The sequence below is a fragment of the Vanellus vanellus genome (assembly GCF_965231255.1).
Source record: "Vanellus vanellus genome assembly, chromosome: 10".
NCBI classification, from domain to species: Eukaryota; Metazoa; Chordata; class Aves; order Charadriiformes; family Charadriidae; genus Vanellus; species Vanellus vanellus.
This window is the reverse complement of record NC_138915.1, coordinates 69,321-85,835: the sequence shown is the minus strand read 5'-3', so window position 1 is coordinate 85,835 and position 16,515 is coordinate 69,321. Positions and strand designations below refer to the sequence as shown.

At 51.5% G+C, this 16,515-nt stretch overlaps 1 protein-coding gene across 1 annotated transcript in view; it reads left to right on the top strand.

Moving 5' to 3' along the window:
* Positions 1–16,515, top strand: part of HDAC8 (histone deacetylase 8) — a 38,971-nt gene that overhangs the window by 11,324 nt on the left and 11,132 nt on the right. Inside the window, exons 8-9 of the mRNA XM_082488071.1 lie at positions 7,487–7,659; positions 9,271–9,365. Of these exons, the coding sequence (XP_082344197.1) occupies positions 7,487–7,659; positions 9,271–9,365 (268 nt within the window). The remainder of the gene's footprint in view (positions 1–7,486; positions 7,660–9,270; positions 9,366–16,515) is intronic.

Here is a 16,515-nt window from a genome sequence, read left to right as displayed (position 1 = left end):
TGTAGGGAAGGATCTAGTGAAATTCTGCTTTAGCCAGTGCAGGCTGGACCGTGCCAAAGATCCGCTCGGGTGGAAGTTGTGATGTGTCCGTTAGGTTGGTGGAGAAATCAGTTAGTAACATGGATCACGTACAAAAGCACGCGAGACCTTTATGGCACCAAAGGCTTGCCTGCTATTTAGAAAGAAGATACTATTTCTCTGTTTACAGTGCCTTAGTAAGGGAAAACAGGATGACTGTGGTGGATGTGTTGCATCCAGCAGCCAGCTGTCTCGGTCCACTTGGACTCAGCCGCCGTAGGTGATGTACCTCATGTGATGCTGCCTGGTGGTGGGACCATGGGCTGAGTCTCGTCACCTGCCCGCAGTAGCACAGACAGTGAGGCTGATTGTTCTTGGGGCACGATAAAGGAGCAGCAAGGCCTTTTTCCTATTCTGCAGGCTTTTGGTGAGACTGAAAATAATACTTTTTTTTTTTTTTTTTTTTTAATCCTTCTAAGTGAGAGTTTTCAACCTGTGTCTGTATGTGGGCACCTACAGTGAGTGTCTCAGGTGGCAGCATGGCTCTCTGTAGATCCAATTGTAGCCTCCTGATGGCTGGCTGTCTTTATTTGGTGCTTCTTGTGAATCCCTTAAAAAAGCCTCAGATGGGAAAACCCAGACTAGATTCTTCTTTTTTTTCTTTTTTTTGAGGCAAAAGTTTCCCACTTGCAAGAATAAGACTAAAAGCAGAGACTGCTGTTTTTTGGGAGGCTGCAGCATTGCTTTCACAGTACGTCCAGCTGTCCCTGTTCCTAGCTATGATGGGTTGAGGGTATCTACTGATGCATCCTTCCAACCTAAACACAGAATCACACAGAATGATAGGGGTTGGAAAGGTCCTCTGGAGATTGTCTAGTCCAATCCCCCTGCCAGAGCAGGGACACCTACAGGACAGCATCCAGGCAGGTTTGGAATGTCTCCGGAGTGGGAGACTCTCCCACCTCTCTGGGCAGCCTGTGCCAGTGCTCTGCCACCCTCACAGGAAAGAAGTCCCTCCTCATGTTTAGATGGAACTTCTTATGTTGAAGTTTGTGCCTGTAACCTCTTGTCCTATCAATGGGCAACACTGAAAAAAGACTGTGCCCATTCCCCCGGCACCCTCCCCTTAGTATTTATCAGCATTGATAAGATTCCCACCTCAGTCTTCTCTTCTCCAGACTAAAAAGCCCCAAGTCCCTCAGCCTTTCCTTGTAAGAAAGATGCTCCAGTCCCCTCATCATCTCTGTAGACCTTTGCTGGATCCTCTCCAGCAGTTCCCTGTCCTTCTTGAACTGGGGAGCCCAGAACTGGACACAGTAACGATTCTATGAACACTGAAACAGGAGGAGAAGACCCTTAAGATCATCAAGTCCAACAGTTGACCTAGCACTGACAAGTCCACCACTAACCCATGTCCCTCAGCGCCACGTCTGCCCATCTTTTAAATACCCCCAGGGCTGGCGACTCCACCACTTCCCTGGGCAGCCTGTTCCAGTGCTTCACAACCCTTTTGGTGAAGAAATTTTTCCTAACATCCGATCTAAACCTCCCCTGGTGCAACTTGAGGCCGTTTCCTCTTGTCCTGTTACATGTTACTTGGGAGAAGAGACTGACCCCTCCTCGCTCCAACCTGCTTTCAGGGAGCTGTAGAGAGCGATAAGGTTTCCCCTCAGTCTCCTCCTCTCCAGGCTGAACGCCCTCAGTTCCCTCAGTCATTCCTCATCACACTTGTGCTCCAGACCCCTCACCAGCTCCGTTGCCCTTCTCCGGACACGCTCCAGCATCTCAATGTCTGCCTTCCAGTGAAGGGCCCAAAACTGAACACAGTATTTGAGGTGCAGCCTCACCAATGCCGAGTACAGGGGGATTATCGCTGCCCAGTCCTGCTGGCCACACTGTTCCTCTTGGGCAGGAGGCCAGCAGAGAGGTGAGCAGCCTCTTCCCAGTGGAATGCCAGTCTAAAGCAGACAGCAGTGGGGGAAAATGAGGTCAAAAACTGGAGCGCATGATAAAAAGCAATTAATGCATGACTGCCAGTGTCTAGCAGGGCTTTTTCATGTCCTGCAGGTATAGATGGAGACTCCTGGGGAGAGGGTGCCTGCTCCCTCTAGATGTTGGGTGTGTGTGGCGGGAAAAGCACCACATGGCCTGGAAATCCTGCAGTAATATGAGGCCAGTTCTGAATCCGGTCCTCATATGTAGGCACTGAACAGACCCCGGAGTGACCATGTTGTTGGGACGCTCTGGAGATTAGGGATGTGGTTGACATCTGGATTTGGGATCTGCTTGGAAGGAATTGGTCTTCCGCTTCCTATTGCTGTGAGGGTTGAATACAGCACAGGGCAGGCAGTGAATGCAGGAGACCTAGCCCGCCATCTGGACTTCATTGGTTCCTTTTCATCCCACAGCAGAGCACAATTCCAAAATGTTCTTCCAGATTCTAAAAGTTTAAAATACACCCGTAAGTCCCTTTTGCAGAAATTTCATCTTCTGAGCTTTTCATGGTTTGGGAAGAAATTTTGAAACTTGGGCTGAAATTCCAGACCCCTGCTTCCTTTTGCAAGGTCCCAAGTTTTAACCTGGGGAAAAGGCGCAATTTAACCCGGTGGATCATAGAGCTTTCCGAGTGCCTGTGCTGGCAGGCATTACGCGTGCGCTGCGTTGGGTACGACCCCCAGCTCAAACCTACTTTCCAGTTGACAAAATTCGCCTGGCTGCTTTCTTTAGCGTACGACCAGGGCTCGTGGTGTTTGCTGGTGCAGCTGTCACCTTGGCATATCGTGGGTCTCACCGGGTCGTGTACAGCGTGGGGCAGTCAGCAGCAGGGTGGTGGACCCACGGGAGCCAGGAGGCGAGCTGGCGTGGGAAGCGTTCGTCGGCGCTGAGAGCAGCAGGGCCCTGGTCGGCTCGGGGTCTTGTCTGCCTGCAATGTGGGCAGAAGGAGGAGCAGGCAGGCCCACATGTTCCTGCTAAGAGACAGCAGATGTGATTTGGTTGCTTGGTGGGTTTTGGTTGCAGATTTTGGAGGTCAGAGCTGTAAGTCACAGTCTCGCCTCTGTATCCAGGTAACGGAAAGCCTTCCAATTCGGGGAGCTCCTTCCCGTGCTGCTGGCCATCTCCTGACACCGATGGGAGGAAACATCGTGTCTCACTGATCCTCTTCCAGTAGCAATCTCACCAAGACTGTGAAATTTTGACTGCTGTTCTTGCTTGAGGAATTGCAGAAGCTCATTTTCTTCCATCCTCCCTGTCAGCCTCTGACTGTTTTAGCTGGTCTTCTGACTTCTCTGGGGATAACAAAAGGTGACTTCTCTGTCAGCCACTTCCTTTGGGGGCTGGCAGGGGGGGCAGTGGATTGAATACTGCTGAAAGAAAGAGCTTGGAGAACTCTGAAAACTGGCAACATCTGTTCATCTCCGCCACAGGGGCAGGCGGTGCAGCCCTGCCTTGGTGCGCTGCTCTGCCAGAGCCAGAAGGGAACCACTGGAGTCACCTTGTCTTCGTGGCCCTATGGTGCTCACAAGACTTCCCTGAATTTGTTCATTATTTCAGGAGCAGGAAGGCGACAGAACATTCCCTTTGCACATGTGCCAAAGGAGCACACAGCCCAGACCACACAGCCCTCGCTGGCCACAGCGGTGGGGGTACCATCCCACTGGAGCCAGCTGTTCTGTGCCCGCAGCTGTGGGGTGGTCAGAGGTCTTTGCCATGCTCGTGATGCATCTCGATGCAAAGTCAGTTTTCTGGCTGGGATTAGTCTGCCGTTGCAGGGAGGTGTATTGGGAGTTCCCAGACAGGCTCAGAGCTCTGACAAGTGTGACTGAGCTGAGCTCCCTGAGGGATGCTGCCAGAAGGGAAGGGGAGTCCTGTTCTCACTGCCTTATCCTTGGCTGCCCACACCTTTCCCCCCTCTTCCTTGCCGTGAACCAGTTCAGGGAGTTAACCTAGCAGAAAACAAACCCAGCTAAGCAAATTTCTACTAGTTCAGCTCTCTGAAACTCCACGCTGTGGGATCAGAGCAGCTCCCTCATAAGGAAAAGAAAGGGGCTGGGACGGATGGGTGGCAGGGACTACCTGCCTCTGTATGGTCAGGTTGGCTTTATCGTCAGCCCAAGCTCGTAGCCTGCATGTGTGTGAGGGTCTGTCAACATCTGGATGGGTCTGAGGCTGCAGAGCAGTCCTTCTGCTGATTTCCTAAAATACCAAAAAGAATTACTCTGTTCCTGAGCACAGCATAGGGTAAGAAGAGGGCTAAGCTACCCCTATGCATTAACAGAGATCCCAGCAGGTACAGACAAATGCTGTCACGTCAATGAGATGTTTATCATGGCTGGATGGTTGCACTCAAAGAGTTGCGGTCAACGGTTCGATGTCCAAGTGGAGACAAGTGATGAGCAGCGTTCCTCAGGGGTCGGTACGGGGACCTGTACTGTTCAACATCTTTGTCGGCGACATGGACAGTGGGGTCAAGTGCACCCTCAGCAAGTTTGCCCATGACACCAAGCTGTTTGGCGAGGCAGACACGCTGGAGGGGAGGGATGCCATCCAGAGGGACCTGGACAGGCTGGAGAGGTGGGCCCAAGCCAACTTCATGCAGTCCAACAAGGCCAAGTGCAAGGTCCTACATCTGGGTGGGGGCAATCCCAAGCACAACTCCAGGCTGGGCGGGGAATGGCTGGAGCACAGCCCTGAGGAGAAGGACCTGGGGGTGCTGACTGACGAGAAGCTCAACATGAGCCGGCAGTGTGCGATCGCAGCCCAGAAGGCCAACCGTATCCTGGGCTGCATCAGAAGAAGTGTGGCCAGCAGGTCAAAGGAGGGGATTCTGTCCCTCTACTCCACTCTCATGAGATGCCACCTGGAGTACTGCATCCAGCTCTGGAGTCCCCAGCATAAGAAGGACATGGACCTGCTGGAGCATGTCCAGAGGAGAGCCACGAGGGTGATCTGAGGGCTGGAGCACCTCTCCTATGAGGAGAGGCCGAAAGAGTTGGGGCTGTTCAGCCTGGAGAAGAGAAGGCTCCGAGGAGATCTTATTGCGGCCTTCCAGTCCCTATAGGGGGCCTACAGGAGAGCTGGGGAAGGACTTTTTACTGGGGCATGTAGTGATAGGACGAGGGGGAATGGCTTCAAACTGGAAGAGGGCAGGTTCAGATTGAACATTAGGAAGAAGTTTTTTTTCCTTGCGAGGGTGGTGCGGCACTGGAACAGGTTGCCCAGAGAGGCTGTTGAGGCCCCATCACTGGAGGTGTTCAAGGCCAGGCTGGACGTGGCTTTGGGCAACCTGGGCTGGTGGGAGGTGTCCCTGCCCGTGGCAGGGGGGTTGGAACTCGATGATCTTCAAGGTCCTTTCCAACCTGAGCCATTCTATGATCATTTAGGTAATGTCTGCAATGTGCTTTGAAAATGAGAAGCCCAGGGAGAGAATGAACTCTGTTTAAAACTCCTCATGCAGCCGGCAAAAACCTACAGGGATGGGCTAAAAGACTCTTTTCCATCCTCGCTGGGAGACCTTGCTGAGAAGTAGTAGGAAGCCTTGGCCTGAAGTGAGTTTCACTGGGGAAATAATAGAAGGACTCGTGGTAGTGATTGCATTTTGGTGGAAGTGGCTGTCCTTGCACAGTGAGACCGGTGAGGCAGCAGGGGACCCCGGTATTTGCTAGTGAGAGGTAAACCTTCCTCTGTCTATGTTATTTCACATGCATCTGCCCATTTCTGGTGGATCCGTGAAGAATGCAAAGCTTCCTAGGGAGAAAGTGAGCTGCTCGAACTGCCCAGTGTCAGCTGCCTGTCTAGAAAAAGTAGAGAAGCGTGTCCAAGGGAGATGGGGGAAGGGGGACCCAGAGACAGCTCACAGGAGCTAGATGTGCTTGCAGAGGTCTAAGCACAGGCAGCAAAAGCCCTCACCAGCAGCAGACTGTCAAGAAGCCCTACAGTGTTTGAACAAAGACGGTTCAGTCCTCCTTACTTCAGGGAAGGGTAGCACAACGTGGGCCTTGGGCAGAGGTGGAAGCCCCTCTCATCCATCCCATCCTTGATATCTGCAGAAGAGAGGGTGACTTTGGGTCCACTTCAAGAAGGAAACTTATGCCGATTTGACGGCTCTCTGATTTTCAGCACTGTAATTTTCACCATCTGCCCCAGTTTGTGTAGCGTGGTGGGGCTGTGTGGGCGACACGGCCTGGCAGCTGTCCACGCGTGAGTGGCGTGAGTAGCTGTTGGCTGCCTGGCCCTGCCGGGTACCGGGGGTGCTGGGGCCAGGCGCACGGCACGTTCGGGCTGTGTTGCCCGACCCAGGGTGAATACTCATACCGAATGGAAATCCTGTTTTCCCTCAGGCTCACATATTTGGCCTTGGGGGGGTTGAGTTTTTTCCCAGAGTTTTTCTCATCACCTGTCGAGTTTTTTCCCAGCAGTGCCTGTATTTCAGTAGTGAATTTGTGGTGCTTGTAGAGCTGATGGCCTCAGCCCTGCGGGCACCTGCCTTGGCAGACCGCACCGAGCTCAGTGGAGCACCGTGTCTGGGTGCGGAGACCGGCTAAGTTTCTCGGGGGGGAGTGCTGGTCATTGCAAGCTCTTTGTCATGGGGAAGCAGCACTCTCTCTCATTTGGCACTGCAGTGGTTCCTAATTGCATATCAAACATGAACTAGTGATGCCTGGGTTCTCTTAACCAAGGCAAAAGCATGTATTTGAGGGATCACATCTGTTTCTACTTTAGCAAAATAAAAACACTGTTGTGAAAGAACGTGTTTTTCTTCATTATTTGCCTTGTATTTTGGGCTTTGGAGCACAGCGGAGAACAGCATTATTCCCTTTGTGGCGTTCGTAATACTAAAAATCTCCTGGAGCAAAGCCAAACGTCTGACATGCTCAGTTGCCTTCTGCAAGAGAGAATACTTCTAATAAACTGTCTCAAGGGCACTGGCCCTGCTGCACCCCAGCATCCACTAGAGATGGGGTAAATGTATTTCTGTCTCATATGGGAGAGACGAGAGTAAGAACCTGTGCAGAGCCTTCCTCTGTTCGACCTGTCCTGTCCTGGTGAGATGTGTCTGAGAGTTTAGGATTGTTGTCTCATAGACCCTGCTCTTCACCGTGACTTTTACAGGAGAGAAAAGCCCCTGGATTTGGCTTGCAGCCCTTCTGCGCAGGGCAGCCAATGTAAACATGTGCTTTGATGCTACCGCTAAGCTGATCAGAACTGGTGTCGTGTCGTCCCCCCCCCCGTGTTCTCAGTGATGCTTTTGCCTTGGGAGGAGCACTTTGAGAGCTAAACTTACTGCAGGAGAGTAGCAGAGGCAGAAGGCTAACTGGGAGCAGAGGGCACATAACTGGTGTGAGGGGGATGGGAGCAGAGAATACAGAAACCTTGAGATGCATCGATGGATCTGAGGGACCAGGGCTATGCCACCAGCATCCCTCTGAGCTGTGTTTGCAGTAACCCCCTCCGCTTCTCCTCTCCACAGCGTGCTGAAGGAGGTATACGCAGCGTTCAACCCAGATGCGGTTGTGCTGCAGCTGGGGGCAGACACCATCGCCGGGGATCCCATGTGCTCTTTCAACATGACGCCCGAGGGAGTGGGCAAGTGCCTGAAGTACGTCCTGCAGTGGCAGCTAGCAACTCTCATCCTGGGAGGAGGTGAGCACGCGCGTGTCCTGCTGTTCACAAGGAAGAAGGTTTGTCCTCCTGCGACCCTTCTTCGAGTGTATGCCCTTGGGCTCAGGGCAGTGTCAGCGGGATGCTCTGTGGCACTGTACTGTTTTCACATAGACCTGAAATCCTTGATACTGACAGATGCAAGTCTCAATCCTGACCCTAAAATCTTGAGTTAAAGGCTGCTTGGTTCCTCCGGAGGAGAGCAGAGGCTGTTAACCCCAATGAACTGATCCTAGCTTCTCATTGGGACCTCTGATTCACATCTCTGCTGATCAGCCCTTCAGCACTTCTCTTTAAAAGCAAGCGCTGTGTTCCCAAACCTACCTCGGGCATCTGGCAATGAATGAATTTGCTTGGCTTCAAGCAGAGGCTTCAAAAAAGGACGGATACCCAGTGAAAGCTAAGGTTGACTTAGCTCTGCCATGCTGCATAACCAGCTGTTTGTCCGGTGGGGAGAGCACAGGACAAGCTCTATGCCACAGAGCATTTCAGAACAACAAATGCCACTGTGTGCCAGGGAGATCCCCCAAGCTCTGTGCCTGGAGCCCTATCAGGTCTAGCTGTTGTCCTTTTTGAGATGGTGGAGATCAGGTAGCGCATGTTAAGCCTACAATTTGATGTGCCAATGCACTTTGCTTTAGAAAGGTTATGAGTGTTCAGTCTGCCGTGGCATGTCTGTGGGTATGCTGGGGACAGCATCTTTCAGGCAAAAAGAAACCCCAAAACTTTTGTATAAAAATTAGGGTCAACTGGTTGTCAGTTGTGAAAATACCAAAGGAGCATCCCACCACTGCAGCTTGTGGAATCATTTTGAAGTGGAAATTGAGGAAGGAGTCAATACTTGAAAAAAAAAAAAAAAAAACCCAAACAAACAAACAAACGAAGAGAAGGGAATGTTGAAAAATACAGTTTCCCTCTCTTTTCAAAGTGGTTTTCTCTCTTACTATTTTAGTCATCTTTGCTGGAAAAAATGCCACTTCTGAGTCTCTTGCAGGATTACATTCAGCTAAGGGTTCTCCTCGTGAGCTCATGTACCATTACCATGGAGGTGACCATTACCATACTAATGGTAATTAGTTGTTGTACTAAAGAGCTTCTTATTTGTCCTCTCGAACATGACAGTGCTGAAGAGCTCACCAGCGAATGGCTGGGCACGTGCGTTATGCTTTATGGGTTGAAGGCTGGCATTAAAAAGCGGGAGTTCCCCGTCTCCACAGCTGCCCTTGTGTTTCTCTCCCTGTTGCCTTTGAGCACCTCTCCTTGTGGCCAGGAGAGAGCCCAGCGCGTGGGCCCGGGAGCTCGTGCTGGGTCTGAGATGGTGTCTGGAGGAGCCTGGCCAGTCCCATGCTGGATGTAACTGGGGTTCAGTTTGGGAGGTCTGCCCTTGCACACAGTGTCATTCGGACCTGGCCTCAAGTAGCCAGCAGGTGCAAAATGCAGGTTTTGGGCACAGCTTGAGTGGATGAAATAAGCTGAGTTCATGTGAACTGCGCGTGTTGCCTCCGTGGTTTGTTCCTTCCACTAAAATCTGTCACTCTCTCTTCCCTTTCCCCACTCTTCCCCCTCCAAAATCACAATTCTTGCTGGAGACAGGAGGCTACAACCTTGCCAACACAGCTCGCTGCTGGACATACCTCACTGGGGTCATCCTGGGGAGAACGCTGTCCTCCGAGATCCCCGATCACGAGGTAAAGCTTTGACAAACCCTTCCTTCTCCTTGTGCGAGAGCTGAGTCGTTCTACCTAATCCAAACGGCATCCTTGCCGCTCAATACTGTTTTGTTGAGACACTCCTGTAACAATAATGCACTGTCCTAGCAGCATAGTGGGTGCTTGTTCCCAAAACCCAAGGCTGTCCACATCTTTTTGCAAGGATCTCAGGCGCCAATAAACTCCCGTCTCAGATAATTACAGAGGGGCTGGGGAGGGGGAGTCACCTGTTTGCTCAAAGAGCTCTTCAGGATGTGCGCGTGCTTTTGCCAGGAGAGAGCCGGGCCTTTCTCAGGGCTTTAAATTTTAGCCTTGCTTTCATCGACTTACAGAAAGTACCAGGTACAACTTTGGCGCTTTTCTGACCAGCAGTCTTGCAGCGGGGCATGGGGCCGGGTGCTGTTCGTGATCGCGTATGTGCTGTCTCGGTTCCAGTGCTGGTGCTTTTAAAGCCTTGAGCGGGGCTGGACAGCTGGTTGGAGGGACACAGTCTACATCCCCAGTAGCAGACCGCTGTTACTGACCCTACGGAAACACACCTGCATGTGCAAAGCAGTTCAAGCCGACAGTGACTACAGAGGAGAATTACGGTTTTGCCTTTGTCCAAGGATCCCATGGACCAGTATGCATGAGAAAGTAAAGCGTTTGTGTGGGTTGGAACTGGAAATTAATCATTATAGAAACTGGTGATGACAGATACAAGATGCTTCTGGAGAGGTGTCATGCTTAAATATGATCCTTTAACCAGGTTTCTGCAGAAATGGATTTTAAACAAGACGGGATCTTTCATATATGTGAAAAGGGTGGGTCCCTCTGTAGGAATTGACTGCTGAAGGTTTTGCCTGTTTGTTATTGCTCTGAACAGTTTATCTGTTGTGTTAATGATTCCTGCAGCAGGTGCCCTGAAGGATAAGAGCCGTGTGGGAATGAGTCGACTGCAGGATGTCACAAGGTGCGCAGTGGGGCCCTGCCTGCTCTGGCTGCTCCTTCTCAAAGGAATTTGTATCCCCTCCTGGGCTGGCTGGCGCTTGGGCTACAGAGCGGAGCTGGCTGCGAGCTGTGGTGCTGCTGGTGGCCAGCCTGTTTGGGTTCCCCTTGCAGGCAAACAGTGCTTGTGGTGGTGTTTCCAGAGATGAGGTGAGCTTCTCAGGGATCACCCTGCAGGAACGAGCTCACAGAGATTGCCCATCCTGTCTCTTGGAGCTGTGGTGCAGCACTCGAAGAGGAATGAGCTGGAGGGAGGGGAGACATGGGCTGCCTCGGATGAAGCAGTCACCAAGTGCTGCTGTTCCCACTTGGGCACCGATAGGAGAATTTTTATGGCAGGCTTGTAAAACTCGGTGTCTGCCATGAGCAAGCGTATCTCGACCCCTGCACCACGGAGAGGGTTTGGTAAGAATTATCTCTGGGGTGACGTTAGCCAGCAAAGTAGCTAGTGAGGACCAGGAGCCTCGCTTACTGAATGCCAGGTGAAGTGGCTGGAGCGGTGGGCCATCATAGCCAGAGAGCTCTTGGGGGAAGAGTTCGTTGGAGTTGAATCAGGAATGAGTCCGAAATCCACGGTGCTCTGCCTGAATATACATCAGGTCTACAAAGAATGCATGGAGACACCAGCGTATGTTAAGCTGTTTGATTATTTTAAAGCCTGTGGCCACGTGCTTCATCAAAGGTAATAAAGTAGCCTTGATGATAAAGTGGCCTTAGTAATAAGAAATAGCCTTGGGACACGAGTTGAGTGGTTCTGGATCAGATACCAGCTAAAAGATGGTGTTGTTTATGTCAGTAAGGAGGGAGCAGCAGTCTGCTTCAGGGAATCTGCATCTCTTTTGGGACCTGGACAAAGTGGGTAAGCGAACTGCAGCAGGGTACAGATCCCCAGGGACGAGGCCCCTCCGTTACCAGCTGGAAGCGGTGAAGTTGTGTTTGAGCAGCAGGAGGCAAAGTACCCCAAGGCACAGCCCTTAGGTTGGTGTACAGACCTCTCCTTACAGCTCTGCTCCTAAGTAGTGTAACAAATGGATGTGTGCTCCCTGGCTGTGAGTCGTTGAGGAACTGCTAATTAAAAGGCATTGGGAGGAGTGTTCCCTGTCAACAGGTTTATCCCATTATTATTTGCTACAGAGCCTGCTAGTGGTTGGGACTGCCTTGCAGCTGAAGGTGAGATTTGGGGCTGTAGCGTGTTACCCATGTGCATGCAGTGCCCTGCGCTGTGTAGGGCTTGCACTGAACCAAGGCACGAGCCGGCTGCCACGCTTGTGGTTTTCCCCGCAAGCGGCCACTGCGGGCTGCTTCACAGTCAGGAAGGTGTGTGTCCGGTCAGGGGTGAAGTTTTTGCCTCTCCTAGAGGGGTGCAAGATCACATCCTCTGGCGGGTGATCAAGAGCTTAATTTCTAGCCTCACTAATGGCACCAGATTCTATTTTTCATTTATATTTATAATCCTATTCTGAAATGCATTAAGCAGTTTGTATCAAGTACCCTGAAAGCCAGGACCACAGGCTGATGCTTACAGTTTTTCAAAGGGTTTCCTTTATCAGTTTTAAATGTTTTCTTGCTTCTTAGTCCAGCGAAGGGCAACTAAGATGATGAAGGGCTTGGAGCATCTCCCGTATGAGGAAAGGCTGAGAGAGCTGGGACTCTTTAGCCTGGAGAAGAGAAGGCTGAGGGGAGACCTTATTATGGCATACAGGTATCTAAAGGGTGGGTTGAAGGAGGATGGAGCCAGGCTCTTTTCAGTGGTTCCCAGTGACAGGACAAGGGGCAATGGGCACAAGTTAGAACACAGGAAGTTCCGTTCAAATACACGGAAACACTTCTTTACGGTGAGGGTGACAGAGCACGGGCACAGGCTGCCCAGGGAGGTTGTGGAGTCCCCTTCGCTGGAGGTTTTCAAGACCCGCCTGGATGCAGTCCTGAGTAATGTGCTCTGGGCAATCCTGCTTTAGCAGGGGAGTTGGACTGGATGATCTCTAGAGGTCCCTTCCAACTCTGAAAATTCTGTGATTCTTCCCAGCAGCGTTGGTCCGTAATCTTAGCTCTTGAACCGCAACCAAGATCAACAGTTTCTGAAAGCAACTGTCTTGGCAAGAACGTTGAAGGATCATCTTTGTTTTCTCTAATATAACTCTGATGCAGTTAACTGCCTCCTCCCTCCTCCTAAACTGGATTATTTCGTAATGCTGAGCATAGATAGCATTTACTTGCCCAGCAGTAAGGGTCCCTCTCATGTTTTCATATTGGACGCGGTGAGGCCGTTTGCATTGAAACAGAGATGTCCAAACTTTGCCCACTGAAGGGTTAGGCTAGCAGCTCGCCCCGAGCCTGGGAAGCTGTGCCCGGCAGCCACGGGGTGCATCGCCCCACATTTGCTCTCACACGGCTACACACAGCGTAACACTAAAGGCGGTGCAGCGCAGCGTGCGGTGCTGAATCAGCACCTGAACGTCCGCACTCCAAATCAGATGGCGTGCTTGCTTTGAAGGGCTTTGCTGATCCATGGTGCTTGCGTGCAGTCATGTTCTGTCTTCTTGGGCATGCTAAATGAGTCTCGGCGGCCTTGTTTAGTCCCCTCAAAAATGCTCACAAACCAGAGAAGGTAACATTAACAGATTTGAGCAGGAATGGTGGAAGGGGGGGGGGGGCAGGGAGAGAAGGAACACAGAGCACAAGACTGATGTCCCTGGGCATCTTAGTGGACCGTGGGCGTCCATAAGACTTAGGAGGAGCAGCAGGGGTCACTTGGTTTGTTCAGCTTGGAGAAGAGAAGGCTGAGGGGGGACCTCATCACCATCTGCACCTTCCTCAAGGCGGGGTGCTGATCTCCTCTCTCTGGTGACTAGCAACAGGACATGAGGGAAATGGGATGAAGCATCAGTAAACTTGCGTGAAACGCCTTCATAAACGACGTTGAGATCTTTTTGTGAGGTGTGATTTTTGTGGGATTTACAAAATGGGGCAGGCCAAGGCAGCAGAGGGTCCTCGTGTGCGGTGCCTGAAGGTGGCCTGATGGCCCCCAGCTCAGTGTGGTGTCCCCTCAGCCCCAGCCCTCCGGCTGCCGCTCGCTGCAGGGTTGAACCGCATCACTCTGTTTTGCACCCAGCTGGGGAGATCTTGCCTCTCTGCGATCGTGTGCTCTGGCTGTGCTTGCAGGAACCAACCGTTTTGCCTGAGACACCGACGGCACGTGCCGCAGTGAGCTGGCGGCAGCTTCGGTGTTGTGGCCCCAGAGCGGTGCTTTCAGGGCGCTTTGTGAGCGTGATGTGTTGGGGAGGGAGGTGTTGGCTGCTAAATGAAAGGGACGGAGAGACGACCAGTGACCAGCGCAGGGGGTGGTGATAATACAGGGCACTGCTGCTGTGGGAGGAGGTCCTGGGGCAGACAGAGTCCCCGTACGTCAGTTTGTAAAGATCTTCATTCGTGAATTCAATCTTTTATGTGCTTTTCATGGCCAGGGATGAAAGAGGCAAGCTGTGGCCCTGCTAAGATACAGCAAACTGAAGACGGTCACGTTCCTGAACTGCCCCTGCCCCTTCTCCGGGGACCCCAGGAGTGTTAGGAGCAGGAGAAGCGGCATCTCAGCCCTGTCAAGGGAACAAAAAGCACTTTGTACCTGCTGAACAACCTCTGTTCCACTCCCCGCTCCACCAACGGCCACCACTGCTCCCAGCAGTGAGCGAACAGGAGGCCAGGCTTTTCTGGGGGGCTGCGAGGGGCTTGGGGCAGGGAATGGGACAGTTTGCAGTGGGGGGAGGGGAGGGGGGGGCTGTCACAAAGCCCTGGTTGTAAGTGAAGCTGTTTTGTTGTTTCTCGGCTGTGCACTGGGGCATGTCCCAGTGCCTGCTGGCCGCGCAGCTGGTGTCGAGCTGGGTGCCTGGCCCGGCAGACGCCAGTTCCCAAAAGGCAACAGCTGTTCTACAGCGCTGAAGAGAATTGGGAAGTGGAGTTGAGCCCTCCATAGCAAAAGCCGTTTCCCCTTCCCAGCCCACAAGACCTTTCTTCCCAAACCAAGCATCTGGATTTGTTTTCCCCACGTGCTGCAAGAACCAGTTGTGTCATGGCTATGTCCACTGCAAGTATCTGTCTTTCTCCCCGGCCTGGACACCAGACTTTGCTCACTTGACGTGTTGCAATGGTCTTAAATAGTATGGGAATGTACAGTCTGGAGGATGTCAAGTGAGCAGTATCGTCCAGGAAGCTGTCAGTCTGTCTGTCTGTCTCCTCTCTGCCGCAGTAGCTGGCAGCAGATGCAGGGGGACGAGTATAAAGAATAGTGCGAACACAGATTTTCTCTGGGTGCTCTTGCAGTTTTCTGTAATGTATGGCCAAGAAGTATCCTGCTGTCTCTGTATTTGCCGGTTGGTAAGTTGTAAGGCTTGGTTTGCGAGAGGATTCGGCATTATTATGGTACTTAGATGTTTAAGCTGGTCCTGGGGGCAGCTGTGGGTGTTCAGCACTTCTCCAAACCTGTCCCAGTTAAGCGAGACCCAGGTAAAAAGAAGAATGCAAGGCTGGTGACTGGCTGTGCACAGTGTGCTCCATGGGACTTGCCGAGCGCACGCAGGAAAGGGGGTGGCTGCCTCTCCAGGGTGGCGCGTTTTGGGCCATCCTTTTGGTTTCCATAATTCCTTGCTCTCCATCCAGAACGTGACAAGGATAAATTGGCTGAGGCTCTGGTTTGGAGCGAGGCAGGGATGCCTGGCTGTATGCCAAGATGTGATCCAATATGCACCTTGCATGGGATAATGCTAAAGGTAGGGGCTTTAATCCCACCATTCTTCACTAAAATCTTGCCTACCGTAAACGAGGCAGGGGCATTACACCTGGGAGCCCGCTCTGCCACCTCGGCTTGAGTTACCTGGAGCAATTTCATCTGCCTCGTTGAGCGAGGATGACAGGTCCAGTGTCCGTAGCACTGAGGTTTCAGGTGATGCAAAGGTCTGTACCCTTGTAACAGATAGCATTCACATGCGTGCAGCAGCCTCTGTCTGCACCATCCGAGTTTTCTGTCTTCTGGACAGTCTTTGACAGTCGGGGAGTCGTGGGTAGGTTATCCTTGCCCGTTACCCCCTGGCCTGTGTATTACAGTGTGTAGGTCTTACTGCGCACAGAAAATGCTGTGGGGTTTCTCTGTGTGAGAAGATTGCTAAGAGACCTGTGAGCGGGTATATCAGGCTAGTAACAGTTACCAGGACTTTTGTTTTTTAAAAAAAATAAATGAATTGGAAAATTGCCTCGTTTGTGAAAACTGGACACGGAAAAAAATAATTACTTTTAGGTATCAAAACTCCCCTTTCAAAGTAAACTGGCACCCAGTACAGGAACATTCCCTTTTGTTTATGCTCAAGGGCTTTATCTGGTTTGAGATAATGGAAGCAGTTGGGCTTCCACCACTTCCTTTAGGAAAATTTCCACTTTCGAAAAGATTTCCGTCGCAGGAAATGCTCAGATTTTCTGGTTGGTTCCCTCAGGTTGGTTTTGTCCCAGTATCCCCAGTATTACCAGGCTGTTCTTACCCAACTCTCAGGGCTTAGACCTCCTAGATGGAGACTCCAGCAGCTCCTCTTGCAGTGTAAAAAGTTGGTTCTTCCCATCCTTTCTTCCTTGGTAAGGCCTTTCTGGCTGACTCATTCTCACTGGAAACTGCATCTTTGGGTTTATAGCTTAAGTCTTTTTCATACTTTGGAATAAAATGGGAAGCAGTGCAAATGTGCAGCAAACCCGGGAGTGATTTCTCCAGCTGATTTGCACTTGGTTGCTTGACAGTGGTTTGGGTCAGTGTCTGAACGTCTCTTGGAAGAGAAGAAAGTTGGGTTTGGGGCTGCTGTTATGCTGTCTCTGAGACAGAGACAAATGCAACAGTTTCTGGTTACTTGGTCCCATGTTTGGCTGAGGGTGTCTGACAGAATGGCGCTGTAATAAGACTACAGCAGCAATAAACACCTTCTTTGATGCGATTTCTGAAGACCACTCTGGCTTGGAGAGGAGAAGAATGGCTTTCTGAGAGTGGAAAGCTCTGTTGAAGCTCATCTACAAAATCCCCTCTTGATCCAGTCTAGATTTGGGTACTTAATTAAATGCAAGTTCCTTTTAACACGGTGACACTGCCGTGTCGGAAGTCGGAACCGTGCCG